Below are 27,917 nucleotides of genomic sequence, written 5' to 3'. Positions count from 1 at the left end.
GTCAAACATTGGTGTTCACTCAATTCAGGAGGGATAAAGAAAGGCCTAAGTCTTATTTGTGGGATCTGAGTTTAACTCCTGTGACTGTCTTTTTAGCAACAGCAAACTACTTAACCCCTTTTTTTTCTTTTTTTTGAGACAGAGTCTTGCTCTGTTGCCCAGGCTAGAGTGCAGTGGCGCAATCTCGGCTCACTGCAACCTCTGCCTCCCGGGTTCAAGCGATTCTCCTGCCTCAGCCTCTCAAGTAGCTGGGATTACAGGCGCCCACCACTGCATCCGGCTAATTTTTTTTGTATTTTTAGTAAAGACAGGGTTTCACCATCTTGGCCAGGCTGGTCTCGAACTCCTGACCTCGTGATCCACCTGCCTCGGCCTTCCAAAGTCCTGGGATTACAGGCATGAGCCACCGCGCCGGGACTTAACCTCTTTAAACTCGGCCTTAACCTCTTTAAACCTTATCCTCTTTAAATTGGAATTCCTATCCCGAGGGATTGTTGAAAGGATGAAACAAACAAATGTATTATGAAAATGTAAAAGCATGCAATAAACTCAGCAAGGGGTAACCATATATAAAACTAAGTATATTTCTGTGCAGAATATAGTCCCTATAGTCGAATAGGCGCAAGTGTTAGAAACAGGCTCCGCCATGGGGTCCCTGATCTGACTTCTGAATGTCAAGAACTTTTTGAAATCTGATGCAGAATGTCGTGCTCACATGTGTTGGTGAATTCTTCTGCGAAAACGATTCACAGTTTGCTTCAGGGTCTGAAATGAGTTCATGACCCAAAATAGGAAGGGGATCAGTAGGGCAGTGTATAGCACACCCTTGACGTAACCATTAATAACTCCATCTCAGGAGAAGACCCCATTTTTATATTTCATAAGGCATTTGCCAACAAGCATACTATACTTTAAGAAACAAATAAAAAAATAGTCCGCATCCAACCAGGTAAGGACACAAACAAGCACTCTCTTCCATTACCAGTTCTCACCACAGGACTCTGTGACTATAAAAGATGAGGCCTTGGGCAGCTCCCAACAGCCGGCTTAACTGACGCCGTCTTTGCAGAAGGACCTCTCGGCCCCAACCAGGCTTCTTTTCCTCTTCTTCACTCCCTCTGGATTGGTTCGTTAATCTCTTTGTCCCATCTCTTTTTCCTCATGATGTTAAATGCTACTTTGTTGTGGGATGCTTAACTTGTAACATTTATATGTGGATTAAGTACACTACTATGATGCGTGGAGCGGCCTGAGCCTGGGTGTCCAGGCTCTGACTACCCAGTGACCAGCAAGTGCCGAGAATTGCCTCCTTGGGAACTCCACGCAGCTCGTGGCTTCTGTGATCGAAAGAGCGTCCATAGCAGCCTGACATGGTGGAAAACACAGCATGCGTGGACCTGGTTATTTCTAGCCTGGCACCCTGGTGACAGGAGGTTAAGGCTTTTGATTTAGGGAGAGAGACCTGAGGGTAACCCAAAGCAAGGCCTCAGGTCATCGCAGAGGAGACAGAAATTACCGGTGGGCGTCCCGGCCTGCTCCTCTTCTTCCCAGAGCTCAAACTGGGCAGCAGGCCTGGCTTTGTCTCCCTTCTAGGTACCCGTTGGGCCTGGCGCGGTTTCCAAGTCTCCCTCAATTTCCCTCCAGAATCCCGCGCTGGGAACGGAAGCCCGCGGCCTCTCAGGAACACCTAGATTTCAAATCCGGGGCGGGGGAGCCGGGCCGAGCCTCAGGGCGGGACCAAAGCGTGAGGACTGGCGCGGGACGCGGGGGCGGGACCAGGGCGTGAGGACGCGGAGCGCGGGGGCGGGGCCTGCTGCAGTGGGCGGGCGCCTCCCGGGGCCCAGCCTGGGGCTGGGTTCTCGGGCGGGCGGGAGCTAGGGGACGGGCCCCAGCGGAGGAGGCGCGAGGGGCCGACAGGGGCGGGCGGGAGGCGGGGCTGGCGCTGGAGCACATCTCCCGGCGGCGAGCCGCGGAAGCAGTGCAGACGCGGGTCCTAGCGGATGGCTGCTATTGTGAGGCGGTTGTGGAAGGTATGAGGAGGCTGTGCGGTGACTGCCGCCCTCGCTCCGGGCCGTCAGCCCTGCCCCCGCTCCCGGCGTCCTCCCAGGCCCGGCGCCCGCCCGGGGACCTGCCCGGTCTGGGCGGCGGAGTGTTTGTTTTGCCACCTCACCCGGGCGGGGGCGAGCAGTGAAGCCCGCGGAGCGAGAGACTTGGCCCGGAGGCGGGAGCCTGGGCCGGGGCCGGGGAAGCCAGGCAGCGGGTTAAGGCTTTTGATTTAGGGAGAGGGACCTGGGAGTAACCTAAGGAAAGGCCTCAGGTCATCGGAGGGGAGACCTGGCCCGGGGGCGGGAGGCTGGGCTGGGACCGGGGAGGCCGGGCAGCGCGAGGCCGGGCCGGGGGAACCGAGCCCCGGGCCGGGGAGGCCAGGCAGCGGGAGGCCTGGCCAGGGGAACCGAGCCCGGGGCCGGGAGGTCGGGCACGGGGCACCGAGCTCCGAGGGCGGGAGACCTGGCGGCCGGCCGAGTGCCGGAAGGCCGGGTCAGGCGGCGGAAGGCAGCGGCAAGCTGGGAAACGGACGGCGCTACCGCCGGCGGAGGACTGTCCCCGGGAAGCGGTGCTGCGAGGGCTGGGGCGGCCGGGTGCTGACTGTGAGATACTCGCCCTGGGGGCTGATCCTTCCAATTTTGGACGAGGCTTCCGTCTCTGCTGCCTTCCATGCCTGGGGCCTGCATTATCCCGGGTTGACAATGTGGTTTAGCTCTTCCAGAGAGCTAGTTGCAGGGTTTAAACTCCAATTCCTTTTCGGCCCTGCAGAGTTTCGTGAGTGCTCGCAGCTCGTACCTGTGGCTGTGTATCCGTGGCCACAGCTGGTTGGCGTCGCCTTGAAATCCCAGGCCGTGAGGAGTTAGCGAGCCCTGCTCACACTCGGCGCTCTGGTTTTCGGTGGGTGTGCCCTGCACCTGCGTCTTTCCCCCATTCTCAGTAAGTGGCACCCAAGCAGGAAACCGGAAAACATCGTTCGCAGCCCCCTCTCGCCCACCCACTTCTTTTCCTGCTTAGTCACCAAGCCTTGTCGACCTTGTGAATGTCTGCCAGATCTGTCCGCGTCTCTCCATCTCTGATTTCAGCCGTCTGACCACAGCAGCCTCTTCCCTGGTCTCTCCACTTCCAGACCCGCCTGCTCCTTTGCAGTCCACTTTTTACAGCACAGGCAGAGGGATCTTTATGAAATGTAAGTCTAGAAAGCTCGTCCTTTGCCCTTAGGTTAAACCCAGCACTTAATATGGCTAACAAACCCCTGCGTGTGTTGGGTCCTGAGTGCCCCCACCCCTCCTTATCTTTAGCACCAATTCGATTTCTGCACGGCAATGCTGACCTTCATACCTAGTGTCTGCCTGCAACACCTCTGCATTCCCTTTCTCCCGCCACCACATTTGATTAGAAGAGCTGCTACTTAAATTTCTGTTTTCATTAAACAGTTTAAGGTTAAATCTTCCTATGCTGTGTTCTTTCTGCAGCCAGCATTCCCTAAGAGAGATGTGTCATATCCTTTGCAGTTGCTTGTTTACTATCTTCCCTGCTAGATTTGCAAGCAAACTCCAGGAGGGATGGACTTGGTTTATCTTGGTATCCTTAGTGTCTTGCCCCAAATGCGGGGCCTGGCATAACACAGTGAATGCCCATCCATTGTATTTTTACTTTTATGCCCTATCTAGAAAAAGTAGACCTGGTTTAGGATTATTCAGCAAATAATAATTAGAAAAGAAATGGTAGAGGTGACATACGGAGTCACTGAAACGATGTAAACCTGCAAGATAGCTGAAAGAGGGCCAGGCAAGGTGTTAGACCAGACTGTATCAAAATGGGCTCAGCCACTGTGAATGTGCGTGCTGTGGTTACATAATCTCTAAAAATGAAATATAAAGCTTAAATCATCTCTATCACAGCCCGATGCTTGGACTTTGGTTTTGCTTTGCCTTTTTGCAAAAGAAGGTTTTTGAAAGTGAAAAATATTTTAGTGAATGGACGAACAGTTTATTGGAGTATGGCAATAAAACCTGTTCAAAGTAAGAGACATTAGACATTGTACCTAGTTAAATCAGATTTGCTTTTGCTATCCTGAATAAAGGCCTTGCCTCTTGCCATTTGAAGAGACTGGCATCTGATATAGGCAATTATAATGCTTCTTTACTGTTTTGTTTTCAAACCTCGTATAACACAATCTCCTACTGCTTCATCCCCCTACAAAGCAGTCTTTATTTTGATGAATGATATATTACATTGCTTCTGGTGCCTACTATTAGATCTTTAAGCTCTGCCCCAAAGATAGGAAGCACTGGTGTTTGGGCCTAAAAAAAGATGGGAGAATTCTTAGATTTATATAATATTCTTTCTCTGCATGTTTTGTTCTTACCTTCACATGTTGCCTGTAGAGCTTCTTTGCATTACAATAGTGAAATCAAGCTACCTGATATGTATTGGACACCGTCTGGCGTCTGCCTTGTTGAGCCACTTTTGAATACCAGTGAGCATCGGTATAAGCCCTGCATAGAGATAGGATTTGTCTCTTCCACTGCTTGATACACTCAGGGTCTAGTATAGTACTCTGCACACAGTTGGTGTTCAGTAAATTGTTATGGTGCAGATATCAAATGAATAAATGCTACTGAATCTGAGTTTTGGCAGTTTCAGTCTTCCTGACAGCAGGATTTCTTCAAGCGGTTTTAAACCTGAATCTGATTCTGCAAAGTAGTCATCCTTGGTGGGAGTGCTGAGGCTTTAAAGTCATCTGTAATTTTTATAAAAAGGCATCCGAGATCCTCCATTTTACACTTATATCATACAAATCATTTAGATCTGTGAAGGCTTTCCCATTTTCTCCTTTTGTCCTTCCAAAAACACCATCCTAGGACTTCACCTGGCACAGGGAAGACAGATCGTTTGCACATAGTAAGTGCCCTTCTTTCTAACTTGTGTCATAAACTCAGAGGCTTTGAATAGTGGGGAGTGCTCTGTACTGTCTTCCTGGTCACGTGGCCCTTGCCAGAGGAAAGGAAAGGATGGTTTGTTTGTATAGTACAATGGAACTTATTTCAATGTATTCTGTATTTGATTTTACATTCCTGTTCTCATATTTTTACCTTAATTACATAACAAATATTAAAAGATTGACTTCACCAGGCCCAGTTACAATAGCCAGTTTGATAATTCTTATATGTACTCAAATGAATTCAGAGACCAGATGGGAAAAGATTTTGATAAAACCTCTGGTACATCACAACTGAAGTCTTTTCTTGTCCAAACTATTGTGAAACAGATGTTCTTTCTGTTTCATTTGCTAAATCTGGAAACGTGACTGCTTTTGAGACTTTGTCCTCTCTGACAGGTAATAAATATAATCCTGATATTTTTCAAGTTGTTTGACAGAAGCGTAATCTCCCCAGAAGTCCTGCTGGACAGGCTTCACTTTTCCTTTGGAGGAACACAGAGATACAGGAAATATGTTTTAATGACATATACCTAACGCTGAACATGAAACCAGTTATTTTACTTTTATTATTATTATTTTTAGAAACAGCCTTGCTGTGTCACCCAAGCTCAAGTGCAGTGGTGCGATCATAGCTCACTGCAGCCTCCAATTCCTATGCTCAAGTAATCCTCTTGCCTCAGCCTCCTGAGTAGCTGGGACTACAGGTGTGTGCCACCATGCCAGGCTACTTGTTTTTACTTTGTTATAGAGATGGGGTCTCTCTGTGTTGCCCAGACTGGTCTTGAACACGTGATCTCAACCAGTCCTCCCACCTTGGCCTCCCAAAGTGCTGGGATTATAGGCGCGAGCCACTGTGTCTGGCCTATTTCACTTTAGAAGTAAATTGAATGCCACATGCGGAGTTTGTTAAATTTTTTAAGAAAAGGAAAGAAAACACAAAAGTAAACTACCTAGTCGCATCAGAAATGCCATAGTCATTTTTGCCATTTTTTCATTCATTAGAATTCAGTGCATTATGTTATTTTGTTATCTCTGCAGTAACTTTCTATCATGTTATTTATTTTCTTTGTCTTATTTAAAGCTTCTGAGATTATGGATTTTTGTTTCCTTCCCTGAAGTTAAGTGTTATCACTCCTATATAGTACTAAGCTGTCTACAGAATAGTGGGAGTCTGCCCTCTTGAGTTGGGAAGATCCTAGTTTGAATCTTGGCTGTGCCACTTTAAAGTTCATTAACTTCTCTTAGCCTCAGTCACCTGAACTCTGCAGTGGGGATCCTTATGCCTCAGAGTGTCATTGGGAGGACTCACGAAAAATACGCTTGTACTTTGAGTTCAGTACCTAGCCTGTATGAGCCAGCAGTAAGAGGGACAGTCATCACGCAGCGCTTTGCACACAGCTCTCACGCCACATGCAGCACGGTTCTTCCTTTGGCTACTGTTTTGGTAAATCTTTACTAGTAAATGTTTCTTAAAAGCGTTTACATTCATGGACATGATTCAGAAACTAACAGTTGTTTTTTAGGTCTCACTTTGAGATTTAAAAACCCTTAGGGCAGGGACCAGATTTTATTTCTTACCTCAGAGTTTCCCTGTAGGACAGGAACCAGCAACAGCCTAATGAGCTGATTAAGAATTTTAGAGATTTCAAATTTAAATTAGGATTGCCAGTTTTAGAGACTGGCACATAAATGTTTTCATTTAAGGCAGTGACTATTTCCTTTAGGATATGATTTTTTATCCTTCTAAGATGAGATCACCATCCTCAGAATAATTTGTACCCCGCTGGGCACTAGCTAATGGAGGTGATGTCATGCTAAGCAGCACTTCAGTGAGTTTTGCGGGAGCCAAAGCTCTGCTCCCAGGAGTGTGGATTTGGTGCTTTCATGTGGCAAAAGCGGATGATGACAAGTAGAGAGCAAATGTGCGCATGTCTGATGCTGTAAGGATTTCCTTTACCATCATATAAATTTTTAAAGTATATCAAAATAAACTGATAACTGAGAAAATATATGTTGTTCAGATACTAATAATGAAATTAATGAAGTCCACTATAGTATTTGTCCCTGAGAAATCTTTATCAAATAGACAATATTTTAAATCCTATTGTAAAATAATTTATTTTTTCTTTCAGTTTTAGAGACTGGCAATCCTAATTTAACATCTCCTTTTGAATTCCCCACCACAGGCACACTTTCACACATTCACTCTTTAATAACAGGTTGTTTCAAATTGTTAATACTTTATAGCTTAATATAGAAATTTCACTTTAGAAATTAATTTTTATTTCTCTGCCTTAATGCTATAGATGTTGTAGTCTGCTTTACTTCAGTATTGTAATGAGTAGTTGGCTAACCACCATGTAAATAGGGAGAACATTCTAGTTTTTTACTTGTGTAGGAAAACACAGCTTGAAATGTCTAAGTATCTATTTTAGAGTGAAGTAAATTTATACTGACAATATTTTTGTGTGTTTGAAGGCCTGACTGTTACAGCGTTGGTGGCAAGTGTTAAGGGATCCAGGAACTAGACAAGTGATTCTGAGACCTGAGTTCCAGGTTTCTAAGTAATAGCAGTTGGTCTACTGAGAACTTTGCCATAAACATATGTGTTCAGAAATTTCCTTTCTTAGCAGCAGCATCCTGAATTGATGAACAGAATTACACACACATCAGCCCAGTAAGAAACAATTCATGTTAAGTCTGTTGCTATGCCAGGATAAATTTTTTAAATCCCAATTATTTTTCCTATTTATATTTTGTCAAATAAGAATGTTCTAAAAACCAAAATTTCTGTTTTCTTTTTCTTTTTTTTTTTTTTTTGAGACGGACTCTCACTCTGTCGCCCAGGCTGGAGTGCAGTGGCGCGATCTCGGCTCACTGCAAGCTCCGCCTCCCGGGTTCACGCCATTCTCCTGCCTCAGCCTCCCGAGTAGCTGGGACTACAGGCACCCGCCACCACGCCTGGCTAATTTTTTATATTTTTAGTAGAGACGGGGTTTCACTGTGTTAGCCAGGATGGTCTTGATCTCCCGAACTTGTGATCAGCCCGCCTCGGCCTCCCAAAGTGCTGGGATTACAGGCAAAATTTCTGTTTTCATTTAAGGCAGTGACTATTTCCCTTAGGATGTGATTTTTTTATCCTTCTAAGATGAGATCACCATCCTCAGAATAATTTGTACCCTGCTGGGCACTAGCTAATGGAGGTGATGTCATGCTAAGCAGCACTTCAGTGAGTTTTGCGGGAACCAAAGCTCTGCTCCCAGGAGTGTGGGTTTGGTGCTTTCATATGGAAAAAGCGGATGATGACAAGTAGAGAACAAATGTGCGCATGTCTGATGCTGTAAGGATTTCATCTACCATCATATAAATTTTTAGAAGTATATCAAAATAAACTGATAACTGAGGCAATGTATGTTGTTCAGATACTAATAATGAAGTTAATGAAGTCCACTATAGTATTTGTATAGTATTTGTATATTATAGTACTCTGAAAAGCTGGTCACTATTTAAAGTTTCCATTACCAGTCACAAGGAGAGAATAATTTTATCCCACAATTTTATTGCTGGCAAAAGACACAAGTTTACTAAAAGTCAGTATTTCAGTGTAAGAGTTACTAGACTGTTTGCAGAAGTGTTCAAAAGAGATCTTTAGGTCCTTGGTTGTCTGTGGAAGCTCATCAGCATTTAGGGGTTCCTGAGCACAGACTGTGAACCCTGCATTTGGCACATGCATTCAGAGAGCCAATTTGAGGCAGACTGGGGGCTAGAAAGGATACTGCCAGGAGCTCCAGGTTCAGCTTCCAAAGTTATTAAGTCTTATTTCCCAGTTTTTAAATTAGACTTCATTTTTTAGAGCAGTTTTAAGTTCAAACCAAAATTGAGAAGAACGTACAGAGACATCCTGTATCCCACCTGCCCCCCAACACGTGCATAGTCTCCCCCATTATCAACATCCTGCACCAGAGTGGTACATTCTTATAAAGCAACCTACACTGACACGTCATCATCACCCAAACGCCATCGTTCACAATCAAGTTCACTCTTGGTGCTGTTTATCCTATGGGTTTGGACAAATTTACAAGGACTTGTATCCACCATTATATTGTCACACTGAGTAGTTTCACTGCCTTAAAAATTCTCCGTGCTGGCCGGGCACGGTAGCTCACGCCTGTAATCCCAGCACTTTGGGAGGCCAAGGCGGGCAGATCACGAGGTTAGGAGTTCGAGACCAGCCTGGCCAACATGGTGAAACCCCGTCTCTACTAAAAATACAAAAATTAGCCTGGCATGGTGGCGTGCGCCTGTAATCCCAACTACTCAGGAGGCTGAGGCAGGAGAATCGCTTGAAACCTAAAGGCGGAGGTTGCAGTGAGCCGAGACCGCGCCACTGCACTCCAGCCTGAGCAACGAGCGAAATTCCATCTCAAAACAAAAACAAAAAACAAAAAAAAAATTCTCTGTGCTGTCTCCCTCCCTCCTAGCCACTGGCAACCACTGATCTTTTTACTGTCTCCATAGTTTTGCCTTTTCCAGATTGTCAGGTAGTTGGAATCATGCGGTATATATGGCCTTTTCAAACTGGCTTCTTTCACTTAGTAGTAATGCATTTAAAGTGTTCATGGCTTGCTAGCTCATTTCTTTTTAGTGCTCAGTAATATTCTGTTCTCTGGATATACCACGGTTTATTTATTCATTCACCGATTGAAGGACATCTTAGTTGCTTCTAGTTGTGACAGTTATGAATAAAACTGCTATAAACATCTGTGTGCAGGCTTTTGTGCGAACATAAGTTTTCAACTCCTTTGGGTAAATACCAAAGAGTGCGTATTTACCATATGGCTGGATCATATGGTAAGAGTATGTTTAGTTTTGTAGGACACTGCCAAACTGTCTTTCGAGTTGGCTGTACCATTTTGCATTTCCACGAGCAGTGATTGAGAATCCCTGTTGCTCCACATCCTCACCAGCATTTGGTGTTGATGGTGTTCTGGATTTTGGCCATTCTGCTAGGTGTGTAGTGATACCTTATTGTTGCTTTAATTAGCATTTCCCATTATTTGCAGTCTGTGTATCTTTGATGAGGCCCACTGGATTTTCACTTTAGATTTTCTATAGATTGGCCATAAAGTCTTGAAACAAAGATATTTTCTCATGGATTATAATGCAATATCAGTAAACTATTATGTGTTCACCTACGTTTCCAGACTTGTTAGCTACCCTGTACTGTTCTCTCAGTTAATCAAGTTAACCACAATTTGTTTCTCAACCACAGGTGGCTAATGATTTTGTCTGTGGTCTGTCCGCTTTGAATTGATGTGCATGGGGCAAGTTGGTCTCTATGATATTCATGGTTCAAGGAAGTTTGAGATTTCCTGGTACCTAATACATGTTTATTGTACATATGAAAGAAAAAAAGGCAGATAGACGGGAACATGGTACTGAGCATGATAGAGGCAAGGAAGGGTGGCTACTTTGATAGGAGAATACCCCTATTTTTGTCACTCTTGAAACAGGGCCAAGAGTTGAAATTGGCTAGAACAATCCTGACCTTTGTTGATATTATTTTATAGAATAATATTTGTTACTGTTTTCTCACTTTAAAAAAATGCAGATGTTATAGAAAAATTAGAAGATATAGAGGAATGTTAAGGAGTAAATAAGTTGTCAGTAATGCCATCACCCAGACAGCCACTGTTAATAAATATGTTAATATGTGAAGACATACTAATATGTAATATGTACTGAGTGACTAATGGCAGGTCACTTAGTAGCTGTCTCGATTATCAGATCAACTGTCATGGTATGGCAGTGCTTATGTTCAGGTACCCTTATTAGTTATTGTTGTTAATCCCTTTCTGCGCCCAATTTATAAACTAAACTTTTTCATAGGTATGTACGTATAGGAAAAAATATGCTGCATATAGGCTCAGTACTGTATTTGGTTTCAAGCATCTACTGGGGGACTTGGGAGGTACCCCCTGCCCCTGCCCCACAGGTATACTACTGTATAATTATTCTTCTATCTAAAGTAAGATCTAATGGAAGATAGGAACTTTGTCTTGTCTTCCACTCTGTCCTATTTCCCAGGATGATACCTGGCACAAAGTATTTGTTTACTGACAAACTAAAAGATGATTTATCCCAATTATACTCACATCTTCCCTTGGTTTTCCAGAAAGCCTACAGGAAGTAAGATGGTAGAAAAGCAAAGTCTTCGTAGAAATGCAGAGCATAGACTGGCTCTTGGAGAAGGTCAAACATCACCCTCTCCTGTGGTTAAATTGAGATGGTGGCACTGGCTGTCTTCTATATTATTGCTGCACCTTTCCTCACCAGGGGTGCACACAAAACTGGGAGAGAGGGGAGGAAGGAGCTTAGCTTTGTCTTAATAGAAGGGAAGAAATGATGTTTTCCAAGATACCTTGAAATTGGGGACCTTGGTAAAGGTTTCAGTTTGGGAAGATAAAAAAGTCCTGGGATGGATTCCAACAGTGTAACTGTACTCAATGCCACTGAGCTGTACGCTTAAGAGTGGTAAATTTTATGTCTATTTTACCACAGTTTTAAATATTAAAATTTTTAAAAGTGGGGGAAGTTACCTAGGACTTTCTAGAAGGACTTTTGAGGGTGAGCAAGTTCTGTTATAGGCTTGTGTATTATTTTGGTATTTCTGATTGTATCATAGGAGTGAGGTTAAAGTTGTATTTTGACTGGAATTTTTGACATTGTCAGGGTTTCTAGAGTGTGGAGAAGGTCATTCAGTATTTTTTGTTTTTGTTTTTTGTTTTGCCTTTGTTCTTGTTTTCCTCTATTTAGGGAGGTGGATTGCCATGGGAAGTACCTTTGCTTTGAAAAGCCAGAAAATGCCTGGTAGAACTCCAGAAAAGTAGTAAGGAGCTGGCTTCTTCAGAGGCAGCATAGCAGAGTGGGAAGAGGGCCCTGTCACTTAGCTTGTGACTGTCGACAAAGTCACTTCACCACCAGAAGTTGGGTTTTCTGACTTTTAGAATTTTGAAAAGATTAAAAATGAGTGCCTTGCAAAGTACCTGGTATATATTAAGTGCTCAATAAGTGATAGTTGCTTTGATTCTAAGAACTGGTTCACCTTGTGAGATATAATTGTGTGATGGAAGAATGAAAGCAGAAACTTTAGTTTCTACTTTTACATTTCCTGGGCCATTTTACTACCCTAAATGAGAAGCTGGGCTTCCAAAACCCAGTTTAAAAGTAAAGACTAGGCCGGGTGCGGTGGCTCTTGCCTGTAATCCCAGCACTTTAGGAGGCCTAGGTGGGCAGATCACTTGAACTCAGGAGTGTGAGACCAGCCTGGGCAATACAGCGAGACCGTATGTCTACAAAAAATACAAAAATTAGCCAGACATGGTGGTGCATGCCTGTAATCCCAGCTACTCGGGAGGCTGAGGTGGGAGAATTTGAGTCCAGGAGATCGAAGCTGCAGTGAGCCGTGATTGCGCCGCTGCCCTCCAGCCTGGGTGACAGAGTGAGACCCTGCCTCAAAAGAAAAAAAAAAAAGAATAAAGATTAATGGAGATTTGGAACATCTTGATACTGTATCTTGGGAATCTAAGCATTGTAGAATTGTGTTGTGTGAGTTATACCATTGTGATGGGAAGTTTTTGATTTTTGTTTTAACTGTGTTGAGTTGCAGTTCTTAGAAATGACCCGACGTGTTGTCTTACAAAAGAAATAAACTGTAATCTGTATCTTGATCTGATGAGGGTATGTAAATATAAAAAATCGAGCTGTATACTTTCTATATGCTTTATGTAGTTCACTATATATAATTCATAGCTCAATTAAAAAGAGAGAGAGAGGCTAAATTGTATGTACCATTGCAAAGAAATCATTATCCCCAGAACTGACTCACATACACCTTTAACAGTAGAGGGGGAACTGAGGTATTAATTTGGAAAAATAATCACTGGGATAATTAATATAATGCAGTGGTTTTATGGCTGATTTTTTATTAACTTCTATTTTCTTTGTATTCTAGTTAATAAAGGTATCCATGGAGAACACCGAAAACTCAGTGGATTCAAAATCCATTAAAAATTTGGAACCGTGAGTATTTAAATTGAATTCTTTATAATCAGAGAAAGATGGGGATGTGTAATAAGCAAACCTCGAGGAGTGGGGAAAGAGGAAAGAGAGTGGCCTCTTTTTCAGGCCAGAGAGACCAAGTGACTTCCTACCTCAGACAGCTGTGTGGCTTTGCATAAACTGACTTTTCTTCTCTGAACCTCGTCTTTAACATGGGGCTAAAACTTTCACAGAACTGAAGGGAAGATGAAAGGAAAGGCCTAGTAGGGTGTGTGACCCATAGTTGGAAACCTAGTCCTGGAACCAAAAGGACACCACAGGGGAGGCAGGACTCCCAAGCGCCGGTGCTTTCTACCCTCCCGAATCGCTCTATAGGATTAGAGGGTTTAGGTTTGGGAGGAGTTTCTTGACCTCTTGTTTATGAGTTTTTACGACTAAAATGCAATGCCAGTTTTCAGTCCGGGGACAAACTGCCTAGTTATGGATGAATTTTACCCTTTTTTTCCCCGTGTCTTTTTGGAATATTCTGCTTACTAATGCTTCCAATAACTAGCAGATGGAAAAAGGAAAAAGATAAAACTCAAATTCACTTTTTAATTCTTGTCTGTTATTATTTATTTGGGATCTCTCGTAATACTTTAAATTCTGAAAGTTTATTTCTGAAACCCAGTATTGTTATTCTCGGCTGCCCTGAAAATTACAAACTAATTTTATTACTAAACAGTATGATTACAGAAATACTATTAACAAGTTACCACTAAAGATTTCACAATTTTGTTTAGCAAAGGGATTTTTCTAGACAGTAAACTTTTAAAATGCAGTCCCATTTTAGAGAGTTGTTGTTGTCATTTAAATCATTTTAGCCAGTGCAGTGGCTTGCTCCTGTAATCCCAGCTACGTGGGAGCTGTGGCAGGAGGATCACTTGAGGTGGATAGTTTGAAACCAGCCTGGGCAACATAACGAGACCCTGTCTCTACAAAAAAACAAAAAACAATTAGTCCACCATGGTGTGTGTGCTTGTAGTCAGTCCTAGCCACACGCCAGAGGTTACAGTGAAGTAAGACCCATCTCTTCAAAAAAATCCTTTGAAAGTGATTTACACATGTTCCTACTACTTTTTTTTTTCTTTCTTTTTTGAGACAGGCTGGAGTGCAGTGATGTGATTATGGCTCACTGCACTCCTGGGCTCCAGTAATCCTCCTGAGTAGCTAGGACTACAGACATGTGCCACCATGCCTGGTTATTTTTGTTTTTTATTTTTGTAGAGATGGGGGTCTTGCTGTGTTGCCCAGGCTGGTCTCCAATTCCTGGCCTCAAGGGATCCTCCTGCCTTGGCCTCCCAAAGTGCTGGGAGTACAGGCATGAACCACCCTGCCTGGCCCTACCTTTTCATGTCATGCAGAACACCACTTCAATAACAAGTTGCACGGGAGCCCCAGACAGGTTTAGGGTTGTTTCGATCCTTTGGTAAGTTGCCCTCACAGTCCCGGTTTTCACAGCCTCTGCCTTTTATTAGGAGTATCCCCTCGTGGACTAGCTATCATATGCTTGCAAAGTACCTACCTCCTTAGGAGGCACCCAGAGCACGTGGGGAAGGGGTGTCGGGAGCTGGGAGTCGTAAGTCCCATGATCCATCATCTGTAGGACTCAAAGGTCAAGTCACGCTTTCAGGATTTAACTTCAATCTGTAAATGTGAGACTGTTCACCTCTGGTTAAAAATCATAACTGTTTTCTCACCTTGACTCCTTTAATTTACTACATTTAATCTTTTTCCAACAGTATTTTTGGAATTGTGTATAATGTGAGATACTCTTAAGGTTAAGTGCATGAGTATATGGACTGTAGGTGTTAGTGTTTGGTAGTTCCTAGACCTGTTTTTGCCTGACTCTTGGTCTAGATCAGGGATCAAGCTTAAGGCCTGTTTTTATCAACTTTCGTTGGAATATAGGCACATCCATTCGCTTACATATTGTCCTAAGCCCGTTTCACCAGGATAATTGAGCAGCTATGGCTGGGCACAGTGGCTCACAACTGTAATCCCAGCACTTTTGGAGGCCAAGGCAGGAGGATCACTTGAGGCCAGGAGTTCAAGACTAGCCTGGGCAACATAGCAAGATCCTGTCTCTAAAAAAGAAAATACAGAAATTAGCTGGGCATGGTGGGGCATGCCTGTCTGTAGTCCTAGCTACTCAGAAGGCTGAGGAAGGAGTATCACTGGAGCCCAAGAGTTCAAAGCTGCAGTGAGCTATGATGGCACCACTGCACTCCAGCTTGGGTGACAGAGCCAGACCATGTCTCAAAAAAAAAAAAAAAAAAAAAAGAATAGAATTGAGTAGCTGTAACAGAAACCAGATGGCCCACAAGCCTAAAACACTTAATATTTAGCCCATTAAAAAAAAAGTTTACTGACCCCAATCTAGATAGCAGAGGTTTTTTTAGATAAGTGACTTCCAGACAGATATTTTCAATTATTTACAATAATGCTTTTATATATTAATAAATTACTAATTTGTTTAGCTCATGGGGTTTAAGGAATAATTTATGAATTGTGATAAATATTGTGCTTTGAGTTATATTTGCATTTTGTTGATTTCCCATCATTTCAGGGTAATTTTTAAGATTTTTACTCTTACCTCAAAGGATAAAATATTTCACAAAGTTAATAAGTAATTTTTAAATTATAAAGGTATTTGATGAAATTTTGAAGAATTTAGAGGAAAATGTAAAACATGGAAGTTAAAAGCCTGAACTCTGAAGTCCAACAGATGCTTTCCTTCCTTCTTGGCTGTGACACAATATTTGCATAACCTTTAGCACATTACTTAGCCTCACGTCAGGTCATTTTCTCATCTGTATAACTGTTGATGTGAAATTGAAATGAAGACAGCCTGGTTTATAACATTCAACAAGTGTTAACTGTTACTGTGAGTTATAAAAATTGCACTAATATAAACAGAAGGCGTGGTCATTTCTACCTTTGTAAAGCTATTATTTGATTTCTAAACAGAAAGATCATACATGGAAGCGAATCGATGGACTCTGGAATATCCCTGGACAACAGTTATAAAATGGATTATCCTGAGATGGGTTTATGTATAATCATTAATAATAAGAATTTTCATAAAAGCACTGGTATGTGTCTTACATAATTTTTAATCCTTTTCAAATGTTTGTGCCATTTACATTTGATATAATATTAAAAGCAGTATTATTGAGGTATTAGACAGTAAACTGTGACACAGACTAGCTGTGAAGTAGAGATTGGGCAGGACCTACAGGTCCTCTGATACACTGTGAACGCTTCACTCTTCTGCCCAACTTCACAGCCTCCTCTTGCTGGCCTCCTATCTGTATGCTTGGTTGCTTCTGCCCTGGCTTCTCTGTAGCCCTTGCTTCTTTTTCTTCTTTCTACTCCCTCTTTGATCCCAATGGAAGGTTCTCAAAAAAACAGTTAAGTGGTAGTATTTATTTTTTCCCCAGAAACTGCAAGACATATCACAAGCATTGCCTTATTTAATTTATGACAACCTGGAAAGTAACGATGAGATTCTGAAAGGTTAAAGACCTCGCACAGTCACACAGTATGGCGGCAGAGCTAGGTCTGTGTGGCTCCAAAGCCCAAGCTCTGAATCCATCTGTTCTGCTTCACTTCCTTGTATCTTCATGTGCTCTGTTGCCTGTCTTCCCTTACCCTACAAAGCTCCCCATCTTAGAGAGACCTTTCTTTTACTCTGTTCCTTTTCATTCCTTTGATATTTTGTCTCCTTCCCTTCTTCCTTAAATTTTGAATACATGTAGTTCAAGCTTGTACTCTTCATTTGTTTCCATTCCTTCTTGAGTCTTTTTCCATTTTCTGTCTCTACTACTAAAACCGCTTGCTTTAAATTTACCATGGCCTTGTCGCCAGATCCCTTCTCGATTTCTGTACTATGTAGAACTTGAATGTAGTACTACATTTGAGAATGTTTTTTTAGAAATATAGATAATAAAATCCTTCACAGTGCCAAAAAAGCTAATTAATATTTGGTGTATTGTTATTTTTTCTTGGCAGTTCTTTTTAAAGCTTGATTTTATTCATAACGTATAAGCAATGTTGTCTTCTGCTTGTTTCACTTAAAGGAATAGCATTTTTCATATTGCTGCATAATTTTCATATCTGTTATAATGATTATATAATACTGCATCCCCAAAACTACCATTCACTTAATTTGAATAATTTACTGTATGAATGAACATTATGGCTGTTTCCCTTTTAAATTGATGCTATGATAATTCTTTGAATTGGCCTATTAATCGTATTAGAGTTAATTTTTAATTAGAGAAGCTGTAGTAGATCTAACGTGGGCCAGTACCTATCAGAGTGGTGGTGGAAATGGAAGGAAGCCAGATTACACTGGGAAGATAGCAGGGTTTGTGTCAGATTAATTATAAGGAGTGAGAAGAGAATAGTTGAAAATGGAGCTCTAAATGGCATCAGTTTTATTGCTTTTGGCTGTAAGTTGAGATGCCACCTTCAACCATTAACTTAAAAACACAACACCTTGTTTACTTTTGCTTTACGCATATATGAAAATTTACTTCTAGATATTCTGCCTCACATTTCTAGTTAGGATACCTCCTTCCTATAGAATTTTGCACTGTTGGCTCTATTGTTTAAAAAACCAAAAACAAGCATATCATTCCACTACCACCAGCACCTCCCCCCACATATTTAGACCAGCAGTCTGGGTTTTGCCCAGTGAGCTCCTTTCCTACTTTGCAATGTAAAGGTCAGGTTCTCATGAGATCTCTGGCAGGCTGGTGTTGGGCCAGGTGCCATGGCTCACACATGTAATCCCAACACTTTGGGAGGCCAAGGCAGAAGGATCCTTGAGCACCAAAGTTCAAGATCAGTCTGGGCAACATAGGGAAATCCCATCTCTACAAAATAGAAAAAAGGTAGCAGGGTGTGGTGGTGCGCACCTGTAGTCCCAGCTACTCGGGAGGCTGAGGTGGGAAGATAGCTTGAATCTGGGAGGTTGAGGCTGCAGTGAGCTGTGGTTGCTGTACTCTAGCCTGGGCCACAGAGCAAGATCCTGTCTAAAAAATAAAAATAAATAAAAATTAAAAGGCAGCCAACACATCAGCACCAGAAGCCAGTGACCTTGTCACACAGCTGAGATAATCAACAACATTTTGGAGATATGTGTAGACTTTCTGTATTTAATCTTCATACCCATCAAATTTACTCAATTCTGAGGGATGTTTCCCACCAAGATTTAGCATTTTGAAATCTGAGTGCATCATGCAGTCAATCTGTACGTTAATGTGGAAGGTTCTCTAAAGGAGTGGTAGAAAGTCCAGGAGCCCTGGATACAGGCCCAGCATAGCTTTGTCACTTTGGACTGGTTTGTTAACTCTACTACATGTCCCACATCTGCACAAGTGAAACTAGTAATAATATGACTCTCATGGTGATTGGAAGGATTAGAGATTAGCCATAGCAGAATATCTGATGAACAGTAATAATGTTTGGGGGTTTTCCTTGAAGGCACTATAAATGTTGTAATGCTATCTTAAAATTGTTGGGAAGTTAGAGTCAGAGAAACGCATTTCCTCTGAGTGTGACAGATGTGTGTATGTATTATAGGATCGTATTGTTTTCTAGTCTTATTTTTTTAAACTGATTTTCCCATGGCAACATTTTATCTGTGAAAATGACAACATAGTATATCCCATTATATAAGTTAGTATAGCTTGTCTAACCAAACCCCTATTGTTAGACATTTGTGTTTTTCACTACCTAAACAGCTGTGAAAGACATCATTTTGGCTATAACACTGATGAGCTTATATTATGAAGTATCTTATAAGCTACAAAATTGAAGAAATTTTGTTCACCATGTTCAAAATAGTTAGAATTCTCTTACCATTTAAAAGGAAGAATTTATTGTGGACTTCTGAATTGCTGAGTGGTTAATTTCATTTCAAAGTAGTTATTCTTTGTTTTCCATACAATTAAAAGTAATTCTTTCTGTTCCAAGGAATGACATCTCGGTCTGGTACAGATGTCGATGCAGCAAACCTCAGGGAAACATTCAGAAACTTGAAATATGAAGTCAGGAATAAAAATGATCTTACACGTGAAGAAATTGTGGAATTGATGCGTGATGGTAAGAAGAAACAATTAGAATGAACTTCATTGTACAATTAATTTTATACTATGGTCTAGCAATAATTATATGTATAATAAAATATGAGAATTGTGGAATTATACTGTACATAACCCTAATCTTACATACTTTAGTAAGAAGTTTAAAAAAAGTTATTTATGCCAACTTCCTAAAATGGTTTGAGATGTGTTGCCGTGCCCCAGGTTAGGTTAAGATGATCTCTTAGTTTTAGTCTCAGTTTCTTCATCATGTTCCCATACAGTATATCTGAAGTTGTTGAATAAAGTCATGGATTTTTTTTCCTTTTATTTGCAAATGTCTTTCCAGTTTCTAAAGAAGATCACAGCAAAAGGAGCAGTTTTGTTTGTGTGCTTCTGAGCCATGGTGAAGAAGGAATAATTTTTGGAACAAATGGACCTGTTGACCTGAAAAAAATAACAAACTTTTTCAGAGGGGATCGTTGTAGAAGTCTAACTGGAAAACCCAAACTTTTCATTATTCAGGTAATGTCTAACTGAGTGATTTGGTTATTGACGATTAAGCAGGGGTTACTATTCTCAACTGTAAGTTATCCAAAGGATAATTTTTTTCCTGAAGCTAATGAACTATTGTTACTTTTCATTTATTTACCACTTAAAAGATAGAGTAAATTTTAATTTTATACTTATATCAAAAAGGCTCAGCATAATTAACATCCTTTTTTTTTTTTTTTGAGACAGAGTCTTGCTCTGTCGCCCAGGCTGGAGTACAGTGGCGCGATCTCCGCTCACTGCAAGCTCCGCCTCCTGGGTTCACGCTATTCTCCTGCCTCAGCCTCCTGAGTAGCTGGGACTACAGGCGCCCGCCACCAGGCCCAGCTAATTTTTAAATTTTTTTTTAATAGAGACAGGGTTGCACCATGTTAGCCAGGATGGTCTCGATCTCCTGACCTCAAGTGATCCGCCCGCCTTGGCCTCCCAAATTGCTGGGATTAAAGGCGTGAGCCACCGCACCCGGCCAATTAACATCCATTTTTACATAGCATTTCAATTTTTTAGAAATAAGTTATATGTTCACACACAAATCTTTATAAATAAATATTTATTTTCTAACACCCAGGCCTGCCGTGGTACAGAACTGGACTGTGGCATTGAGACAGACAGTGGTGTTGATGATGACATGGCGTGTCATAAAATACCAGTGGAGGCCGACTTCTTGTATGCATACTCCACAGCACCTGGTGAGAACGTTACACATAATGAATGTTACATGTGGATTTTAAATGAATTAACTGTGACTGATTATAGAATTATACAATGAAAAGTGTGTTTCAGAGACTGTCAAGATTTTGATATCCCTAAAGATATCAAAACTTGTCTATATTTTAGGGAACCTTCATCAAAGAGAAGTCTCAAAAAGTTGTCTTTAGCCAAAAGTTTGGCTAGAAAATATGCATATATAGCCGGGCACGGTGACTCAGCCTGTAATCCTAGCGCTTTGGGAGGCCGAGGCAGGTGGATCACTTGAGGTCAGGAGTTCAAAACCAGCCTGGCCAACCTCGTCTCTACTAAAAATACAGAAAAATTAGCTGGGCGTGGTGGCACACGCCTGTAATCCCAGCTACTGGGGAGGCTGAGGCAGGAGAATCGCTTGAACCTGGGAAGCAAAGGTTGCAGTGAGCCAAGATCGCACCACTGCACTTCAGCCTGGGTGACAGAGTGAGACTCCGTCTCAAAGGAAAAAAAGAAAAGAAAATATGCATATGTAGAGTAGACTAGCACGATGTCATTCATTGAACTTAATATCAGGTAGAATATTATGTGGCAACAGAGGCCAAGTCAGAGCTTCTCCTGCATCCTAGAGAAGAAGAGAGGTACGTTTCTCAGGAGTTATTTGAAAGGTAGTAAATAAAAAAGATAAACATGTATACAAGAGGATAGATGTGGAGTGGGAGAAAATAAAGAAGGTAAAAAACAATACATGAATATGCCGTTCACCTCCACGTTTTTACTGTTCTGCTGCACATGTCATCATCTAAATAAACATTTGTTGATTATACCACCATTTACTCACACAACTAAGGGTGTCAGAGAGTTTGGAAACTTTAGGTAAATGTATTCTTAAGCAGTGTTGCATTTTAAAATATGCTCAATATGGTTTATCTTATCCTCTAGGCATCTTTCCAAGCAAAGTACCTGTAAGTTAAAAGCAATAGGTCTAATAGTTAACCTAGAAAAAAAAGTATGATAAATATACTATTTTCCCTTTTTGGACCAATACTTGGTAGTGTGTTTATTATACTTTATTCAGATGCTCTGTAGACAAGTAGGACACTCAAAGCAATTTGTTTCTTGGCTAAGTCAGTATTAAAATAAGGTGAAATCTGATTGGAACACTGTGCTACTTACAATGATCCTTTTTATACATCTTTACTTTTGCATCTTACCTTCTGCGTGTTTGCTGTTCTTGCCTATTGAAAGGGGAGTCCAGAAAGTAAAACTTTCAATAATTCAGTGTTCGTGAAGCTGGTCCCCGGCCAGCTTTGCTGAAAGCAGGGGGTGTACGCATAGCACACATTCTTCCTTCTTCAGCATCATTTCTTCTGAAACCAAAGGTGTCTTTTTTTTTTATTTGTATGACTAATAAGACTTATGTAAGTTTATGCTTACTTTTGCCTTTATGACTACATAATAATTTATAGAATCAACTAAAATCAGCTATCCGTGGTATTTTGGTTGTATTTTGCCTTTTAGGTTATTATTCTTGGCGAAATTCAAAGGATGGCTCCTGGTTCATCCAGTCGCTTTGTGCCATGCTGAAACAGTATGCCGACAAGCTTGAATTTATGCACATTCTTACCCGGGTTAACCGAAAGGTGGCAACAGAATTTGAGTCCTTTTCCTTTGACGCTACTTTTCATGCAAAGAAACAGATTCCATGTATTGTTTCCATGCTCACAAAAGAACTCTATTTTTATCACTAAAGAAATGGTTGGTTGGTGGTTTTTTTTAGTTTGTATGCCAAGTGAGAAGATGGTATATTTGGTACTGTATTTCCCTCTCATTTTGACCTACTCTCATGCTGCAGAGGGTACTTTAAGATATACTCCTTCCATCAAATAGAACCACTATGAAGCTACCTCAAACTTCCAGTCAGGTAGTTGCAATTGAATTAAATTAGGAATAAATAAAAATGGATACTGGTGCAGTCATTATGAGAGGCAATGATTGTTAATTTACAGCTTTCATGATTAGCAAGTTACAGTGATGCTGTGCTATGAATTTTCAAGTAATTGTGAAAAAGTTAAACATTGAAGTAATGAATTTTTATGATATTCCCCCCACTTAAGACTGTGTATTCTAGTTTTGTCAAACTATAGAAATGATGATGTGGAAGAACTTAGGCATCTGTGGGCATGGTCAAAGGCTCAAACCTTTATTTTAGAATTGATATACACAGATGACTTAACTGCATTTTTAGACCATTTATCTGGGATTATGGTTTTGTGATGTTTGTCCTGAACACTTTTGTTGTAAAAAATAATAATAATGTTTAATATTGAGAAAGAAACTAATATTTTATGTGAAAGTGTGAGCAAACTAACTTGACTTTTAAGGCTAAAACTTAACATTCATAGAGGGGTGGAGTTTTAACTGTAAGGTGCTACAATGCAGCTGATCTACCAGCATAAATATCTTCTGATTTGTCCCTATGCATATCAGTTGAGCTTCATATACCAGCAATATATCTGAAGAGCTATTATATAAAAACCCCAAACTGTTGATTATTAGCCAGGTAATGTGAATAAATTCTATAGGAACATATGAAAATACAACTTAAATAATAAACAGTGGAATATAAGGAAAGCAATAAATGAATGGGCTGAGCTGCCTGTAACTTGAGAGTAGATGGTTTGAGCCTGAGCAGAGACATGACTCAGCCTGTTCCGTGAAGGCAGAGCCATGGACCATGCAGGAAGGGCCTACAGCCCATTTCTCCATACGCACTGGTGTGTGTGGATGATGCTGCCAGGGCGCCATCGCCAAGTAAGAAAGTGAAGCAAATCAGAAACTTGTGAAGTGGAAATGTTCTAAAGGTGGTGAGTCACAATAAAAATCATAGTACTCTTTGTGGCAAAATTCTTAAGTATGTTATTTTCTGTTGAAGTTTACAATCAAAGGAAAATAGTAATGTTTTATACTGTTTACTGAAAGAAAAAGACCTATGAGCACATACGACTCTACACGGCATCCAGCCGGAGGCCAGAGCTGAGCACCCAGCCCAGGAGGCAAGCTCCAGGCCTCAGCAGGTGCGGAGCCGTCACTGCACCAAGTCTCACTGGCTGTCAGTATGACATTTCACGGGAGATTTCTTGTTGCTCAAAAAATGAGCTCGCATTTATCAATGACAGTTTCTTTTTTCTTACTAGATCTGTAACTTTTGTAAATACACATAGCATGTAATGGTATCTTAAAGCGTGTTTCTATGTGACAATTTTGTACAAATTTGTTATTTTCCATTTTTATTTCAAAATATACAAACTTAAAATTACCAATGTCGTTGAGTTTTTTGTTGCTGTTGTTTTTGATGTTGTGCCACTAATTGGAAGTTAAAATGTTTTTAATCAGAAGCTTGATTTGGAAGAGTCAAAGAGGAAGCACCAGAACCCTAGCCTAGTTTTTTGAGGTGGTGGCAGTTAGATCATGGCAGACAGATCGCTTATGCTTCCCAAGTCCTCGCAGAAGTTCCTGACCCTGAAATGACCACAATGCCAGGAAGATACTTTGTTTGCATAGATCTCAGGCCTTAAATATGACCATATGTGTGAATTTGAAACTTTTTCCACAAGATAAGTGTCTAATGGGAAGAACAACCTAAGAGGATATACAACAAGCCGTTGATGTTTACTGATGGCCTCCTCTGGGCACTGGGATTTTGACAGAGGAATTTGCTGTCTTTTTACCTCATATGCTTAGAAAAGGAATATAGGAAAGTGGGGTTGTGGGTGGTTTTAAATTTCTTCCAATATTTCTATAATGAAAATATATTACTTTTAAATCAGAAACAAAATAAATTGTCCTAACTAGGAAAAGGGGACTTCTGTTTCTGAGGAGTAGAGAGTAGCATAAATGAGTTCTTTAAGGCCATATGAAAGCAGTGGTTCTATAGTGTTGAGGAAAATCTGGCTTATTCTAGTCTCCCTGTTAAGTAAAGAGGTTTCAGATACAAAGGAAAAGACCAGCAACCCAATAGGAAAATGAGCCAAGGACATGAACAAACAGTTCACAGAAAAGAAAACCCAAATGTCCCTTAAATTCAGTAAACAGCTTGATCTGCATCATAATAAGAGAAATGCACATTAAAGTATCTGTTGTCTATCAGACCGGCAAAAACCCCAGTTTGGTAACATATTCTTTTGGCAAGATGTGGGAAATGTATACTCTCCCGTTGGTGGGAGTATGATATGGTAAAATACTCTGTGGAGGGGAATCTGACAATACCTATCAAATTATTCTTTGAAGTAGCAGTCCCATTTCTTGGAATCCAGCCTACCCATACACCTGTGTGTGTACAAAATTATATATGAGGTTTTCATCACAACGTTGTTTTGGTGTTAAAAAATGGCAGCAACTCAGCTGTGAAGTGTTCCGGGAAGTCAGGGACCCCGAACGGAGGGACCTGCTGAGGCTCTGACAGAGGAACATAAATTGTGAAGATTTCATGAACATTTATCACTTTCCCAGTCAATACTCTTGTGGTTTCCTATGCCTGTTTTTGCTTTGATCTCTTGGTCCCGTCATCTTCGTAAGCTGAGGATGTGTGTTGCCTCAGGACCCTGTGATGATTGTGTTACCTGCACAAATTGTTTGTAGGGCATGTGTGTTTGAACAGTGTGAAATCTGGGCACCTTAAGAATAGGATAACAGCGATTTTTCAGGGAACAAAGGAAATAACCTTAAAGTCTGGCTGCCTGTGGGCCGGGCAGAACAGAGCCATATTTCTCTTATTACCAAAAATGGGTAAGAGAAATATTGCTGAATTCTTTCCCCCGTAAGGAATATTAATAATTAACAGCCCTGGGAAAAGAATGCATTCCTGGGGAGGGGAGGGGGCCTCTGAAATGGCCGCTCTGGGGGTGTCTGCCTTATGCAGTTGCAGATAAGGGATGAAACACACCCTGGCCTCCTGCAACGCCCCCAGGCTTGCTAGGATTAGGAAATTCCAGCCTGGCAAATTCTAGTCAGACCAGTTCTTTGCTCTTGAACCCTGTTAAGATGTTTATCAATGACAATGTGAGCACAGTGGGACATAGAAGTTCATTAGTGATTCCAGTTTTGCCCTGACCTTGTGATCTCACCCTGACCTTCTGCCTTGTGATCTTTCGTCACCCTTGAAGCATGTGATCTCTGTGACCCACACCTTATTTTTACACTCCCTCCCCTTTGAAAATTGCTAATAAAAACTTGCTGGTTTTACGGCTCAGGGGGCATCACGGAACCTGCCGACATGTGATGTCTCCCCCGGACACCCAGCTTTAAAATTTCTCTCTTGTACTCTTTCCCTTTATTTCTAGACCGGCCAACACTTAGAGAAATAGAAAAGAACCTATGTGAAATATCGGGGGCTGGTTTCCCCTGATAGTGAAGGAGACAGGTTAGATACACTGGAGCTTCCACACAGGAGAGAGGGAAGGAGCTGGAGAAGAAGGTGAGTTGAAAGATTTGGGGGTTTTGTTTTTAAGTGAGAGAGCTTTGAATAGGTTTAATGCTGATGGTGGGGATCCAGTTAAGAGAAAGACTGAAAATTAACTAGAGGGAAAGGTAACTGACAGTATAGAGTTCCTAAGAACCCAAGCAGTAAATTCTAGCCTAGCTGGGGGTGGGGTGTGAAGAAGCGAAGAACCTTTTTTATTTTTTTTTTAATGGGCTGGGTGTGAAGCTACATTTGTAGTTTTGTGGCAGGAAGTTCCCTTACTGTAACTTCTATATTTTCTGTGAAGCAGAAGACAAGAACTCTGTTCAAAGTTAGGGAGATGATAGATTGAGGGCTAGAAGAGTAAGGCAGGCTTGAAACAATCATTGTCACGAATGGGAGTTGACCAGAGATTAGTAAGGTTGCTGGGCCATGTGTAGGGGCCCAGTTGAAACCAGCGATTACAAATGTGCAGTGGTTCCAGGCCGTGTGGCTGTGTGAATCTACCTGATGACCCTCGGCTGCTTGGGTACTGCCATGGATAGCGCATGTGTTGGCTTTGTCCAGCTTTGGGCTTTTTCCCACATTGATTTTAAAAAGACAGAGGAGCCACAGATTTTGGAGTACTGCAAAATGACTTTCCAAATTGATGAACCATGGACTCTAAGCTGGATAGACAGAGAAATGAAAAGAAGGGACTAATGGGGAATAAGACGTGTGATCCATGGCCCGATGGCCCTGATGGACGTGAAGATCCACTGTTGTGGAAGGAGTGGAACACTAACACTGAATGATGGAGGCTGTGGTCAGAAACAGGTAAGTGATGGAGGCTGTGGTCGGAAACAGGTCAATGATGGAGGCTGTGGTCAGAAACAGGTCAGTGATGGAGGCTGTGGACAGAAACAGGTCAGTGATGGAGGCTGTGGTCAGAAACAGGTCAGTGATGGAGGCTGTGGTCAGAAACAGGTCAGTGATGGAGGCCGTGGTCAGAAACAGGTTGAATTGGAGGGGCACACATTTGGTCATGAAAATGGTGGGACTAAGAAGAATGAAGTGGCATGCAAGAGACCATTATAGAAATGATGTGGAACTCAGGGTGAGGATGTTGGGTGTGTGCTCTTCTGTATGGACATTGACTTTATGCTAAAATGAGATTCACTATGTGGGAACATAGTAATAAAATAATGTGGCTGGGCGTGGTGGCTCACACCTGTAATCCTAACACTTTGGGAGGCTGAGGCGGGCGGATAGCAAGGTCAGAGTTTGAGACCAGCCTGGCCAACATGGTGAAACACATCTGTACTAAAAATACAAAAATTAGCCGGGCATGGTGGTGGGCACCTGTAATCACAGCTACTCGAGAGGCTGAGGCAGGAGAATTGCTTGAACCCGGGAAGTAGAGGTTGCAGTGAGCCAAGACCATGCCTTTGCACTCCAGCCTGGGCGACAGAGCGAGACTCCGTCTCAAAAAAAAAAAGATAATGTGACATAACTTAGTTGTGTTTACAAACTTTTGATTTTATGGATTTGAAAAAAATCCATCATTCATTTTTGCCAGATTTTTTAAAGCTATCACCCATTATTCATAACAAGAAAGACATTTTAACTCCCACCTCCTCATTTCCCTCTCAACCCCAAAATAAGTAGGGACATAATCCCAGATTAAAGGATAATACTTCCAAGGAAAGGCTTGTCACACATGCACACACACACATTCCTCAGGATCTAACATTTTGCAAGTTGAAACCGCATTCGGGAAGCAATACTCTAATCCACTAAAATAAAATTTCACTTAACACTTGAAATAAACTTGAACTCAAAAAATTTCTCTCCTTGTTGAGACTCAGGCAGTGAGAAGCAGCTGTGACTAGAAATGGCACTGAACTGTCCGTTAGAAACTTTTTAATAAAACATGCTTGTTGTGCCCTTTATTATGTCATCATTATCAGTAAGATGTCAGAACTTTCCATAGATTAAATAAATACTCCAATTTAAGTCATTTCTTTTCAGATTTGTCTGAATTTCAGTTGATCCAGAGCAA

At 41.6% G+C, this 27,917-nt stretch overlaps 2 protein-coding genes across 27 annotated transcripts in view; one reads left to right on the top strand and one right to left on the bottom strand.

Moving 5' to 3' along the window:
- Positions 1–1,915, bottom strand: part of PRIMPOL (primase and DNA directed polymerase) — a 45,655-nt gene extending 43,740 nt beyond the window's left edge. For 3 of the 19 annotated variants that reach the window (XM_063604015.1, XM_055112042.2, XM_055112043.2), the window contains exon 1: positions 983–1,820. The gene's annotated coding sequence lies outside the window, so the exon portion shown is untranslated. Of the gene's footprint in view, positions 1–982 lie in introns of all 19 variants that reach the window. The other 16 variants (XM_024928568.4, XM_024928567.4, XM_008977118.4 and 13 more) reach the window with 14 other exon arrangements.
- Positions 1,875–23,734, top strand: CASP3 (caspase 3). 8 transcript variants are annotated; one of them, XM_014344796.3, is made up of 9 exons: positions 1,900–2,030; positions 2,815–2,982; positions 3,129–3,232; positions 13,005–13,072; positions 16,061–16,185; positions 19,076–19,204; positions 19,532–19,707; positions 20,303–20,423; positions 21,937–23,734. In XM_014344796.3, the coding sequence occupies exons 4-9, from the start codon at positions 13,020–13,022 to the stop codon at positions 22,164–22,166; spliced, it is 834 nt and encodes a 277-aa protein (XP_014200282.1). In that variant the 5' UTR covers positions 1,900–2,030; positions 2,815–2,982; positions 3,129–3,232; positions 13,005–13,019; the 3' UTR covers positions 22,167–23,734. The 8 variants fall into 8 exon arrangements, with proteins under 8 accessions (XP_003823509.1, XP_014200282.1, XP_063460089.1 ...); XM_063604019.1 differs by having other exon boundaries at positions 3,097–3,232; XM_055112046.2 differs by lacking the exon at positions 1,900–2,030 and adding an exon at positions 2,191–2,317 and having other exon boundaries at positions 2,815–2,943.
- Positions 23,735–27,917: the final 4,183 nt, after the last annotated feature.

The sequence above is a fragment of the Pan paniscus genome, chromosome 3 (assembly GCF_029289425.2).
Source record: "Pan paniscus chromosome 3, NHGRI_mPanPan1-v2.0_pri, whole genome shotgun sequence".
Lineage (NCBI taxonomy): Eukaryota > Metazoa > Chordata > Mammalia > Primates > Hominidae > Pan > Pan paniscus.
The sequence above is the reverse complement of the archived record's forward strand: the minus strand, read 5'-3'. Positions and strand labels throughout refer to the sequence as shown.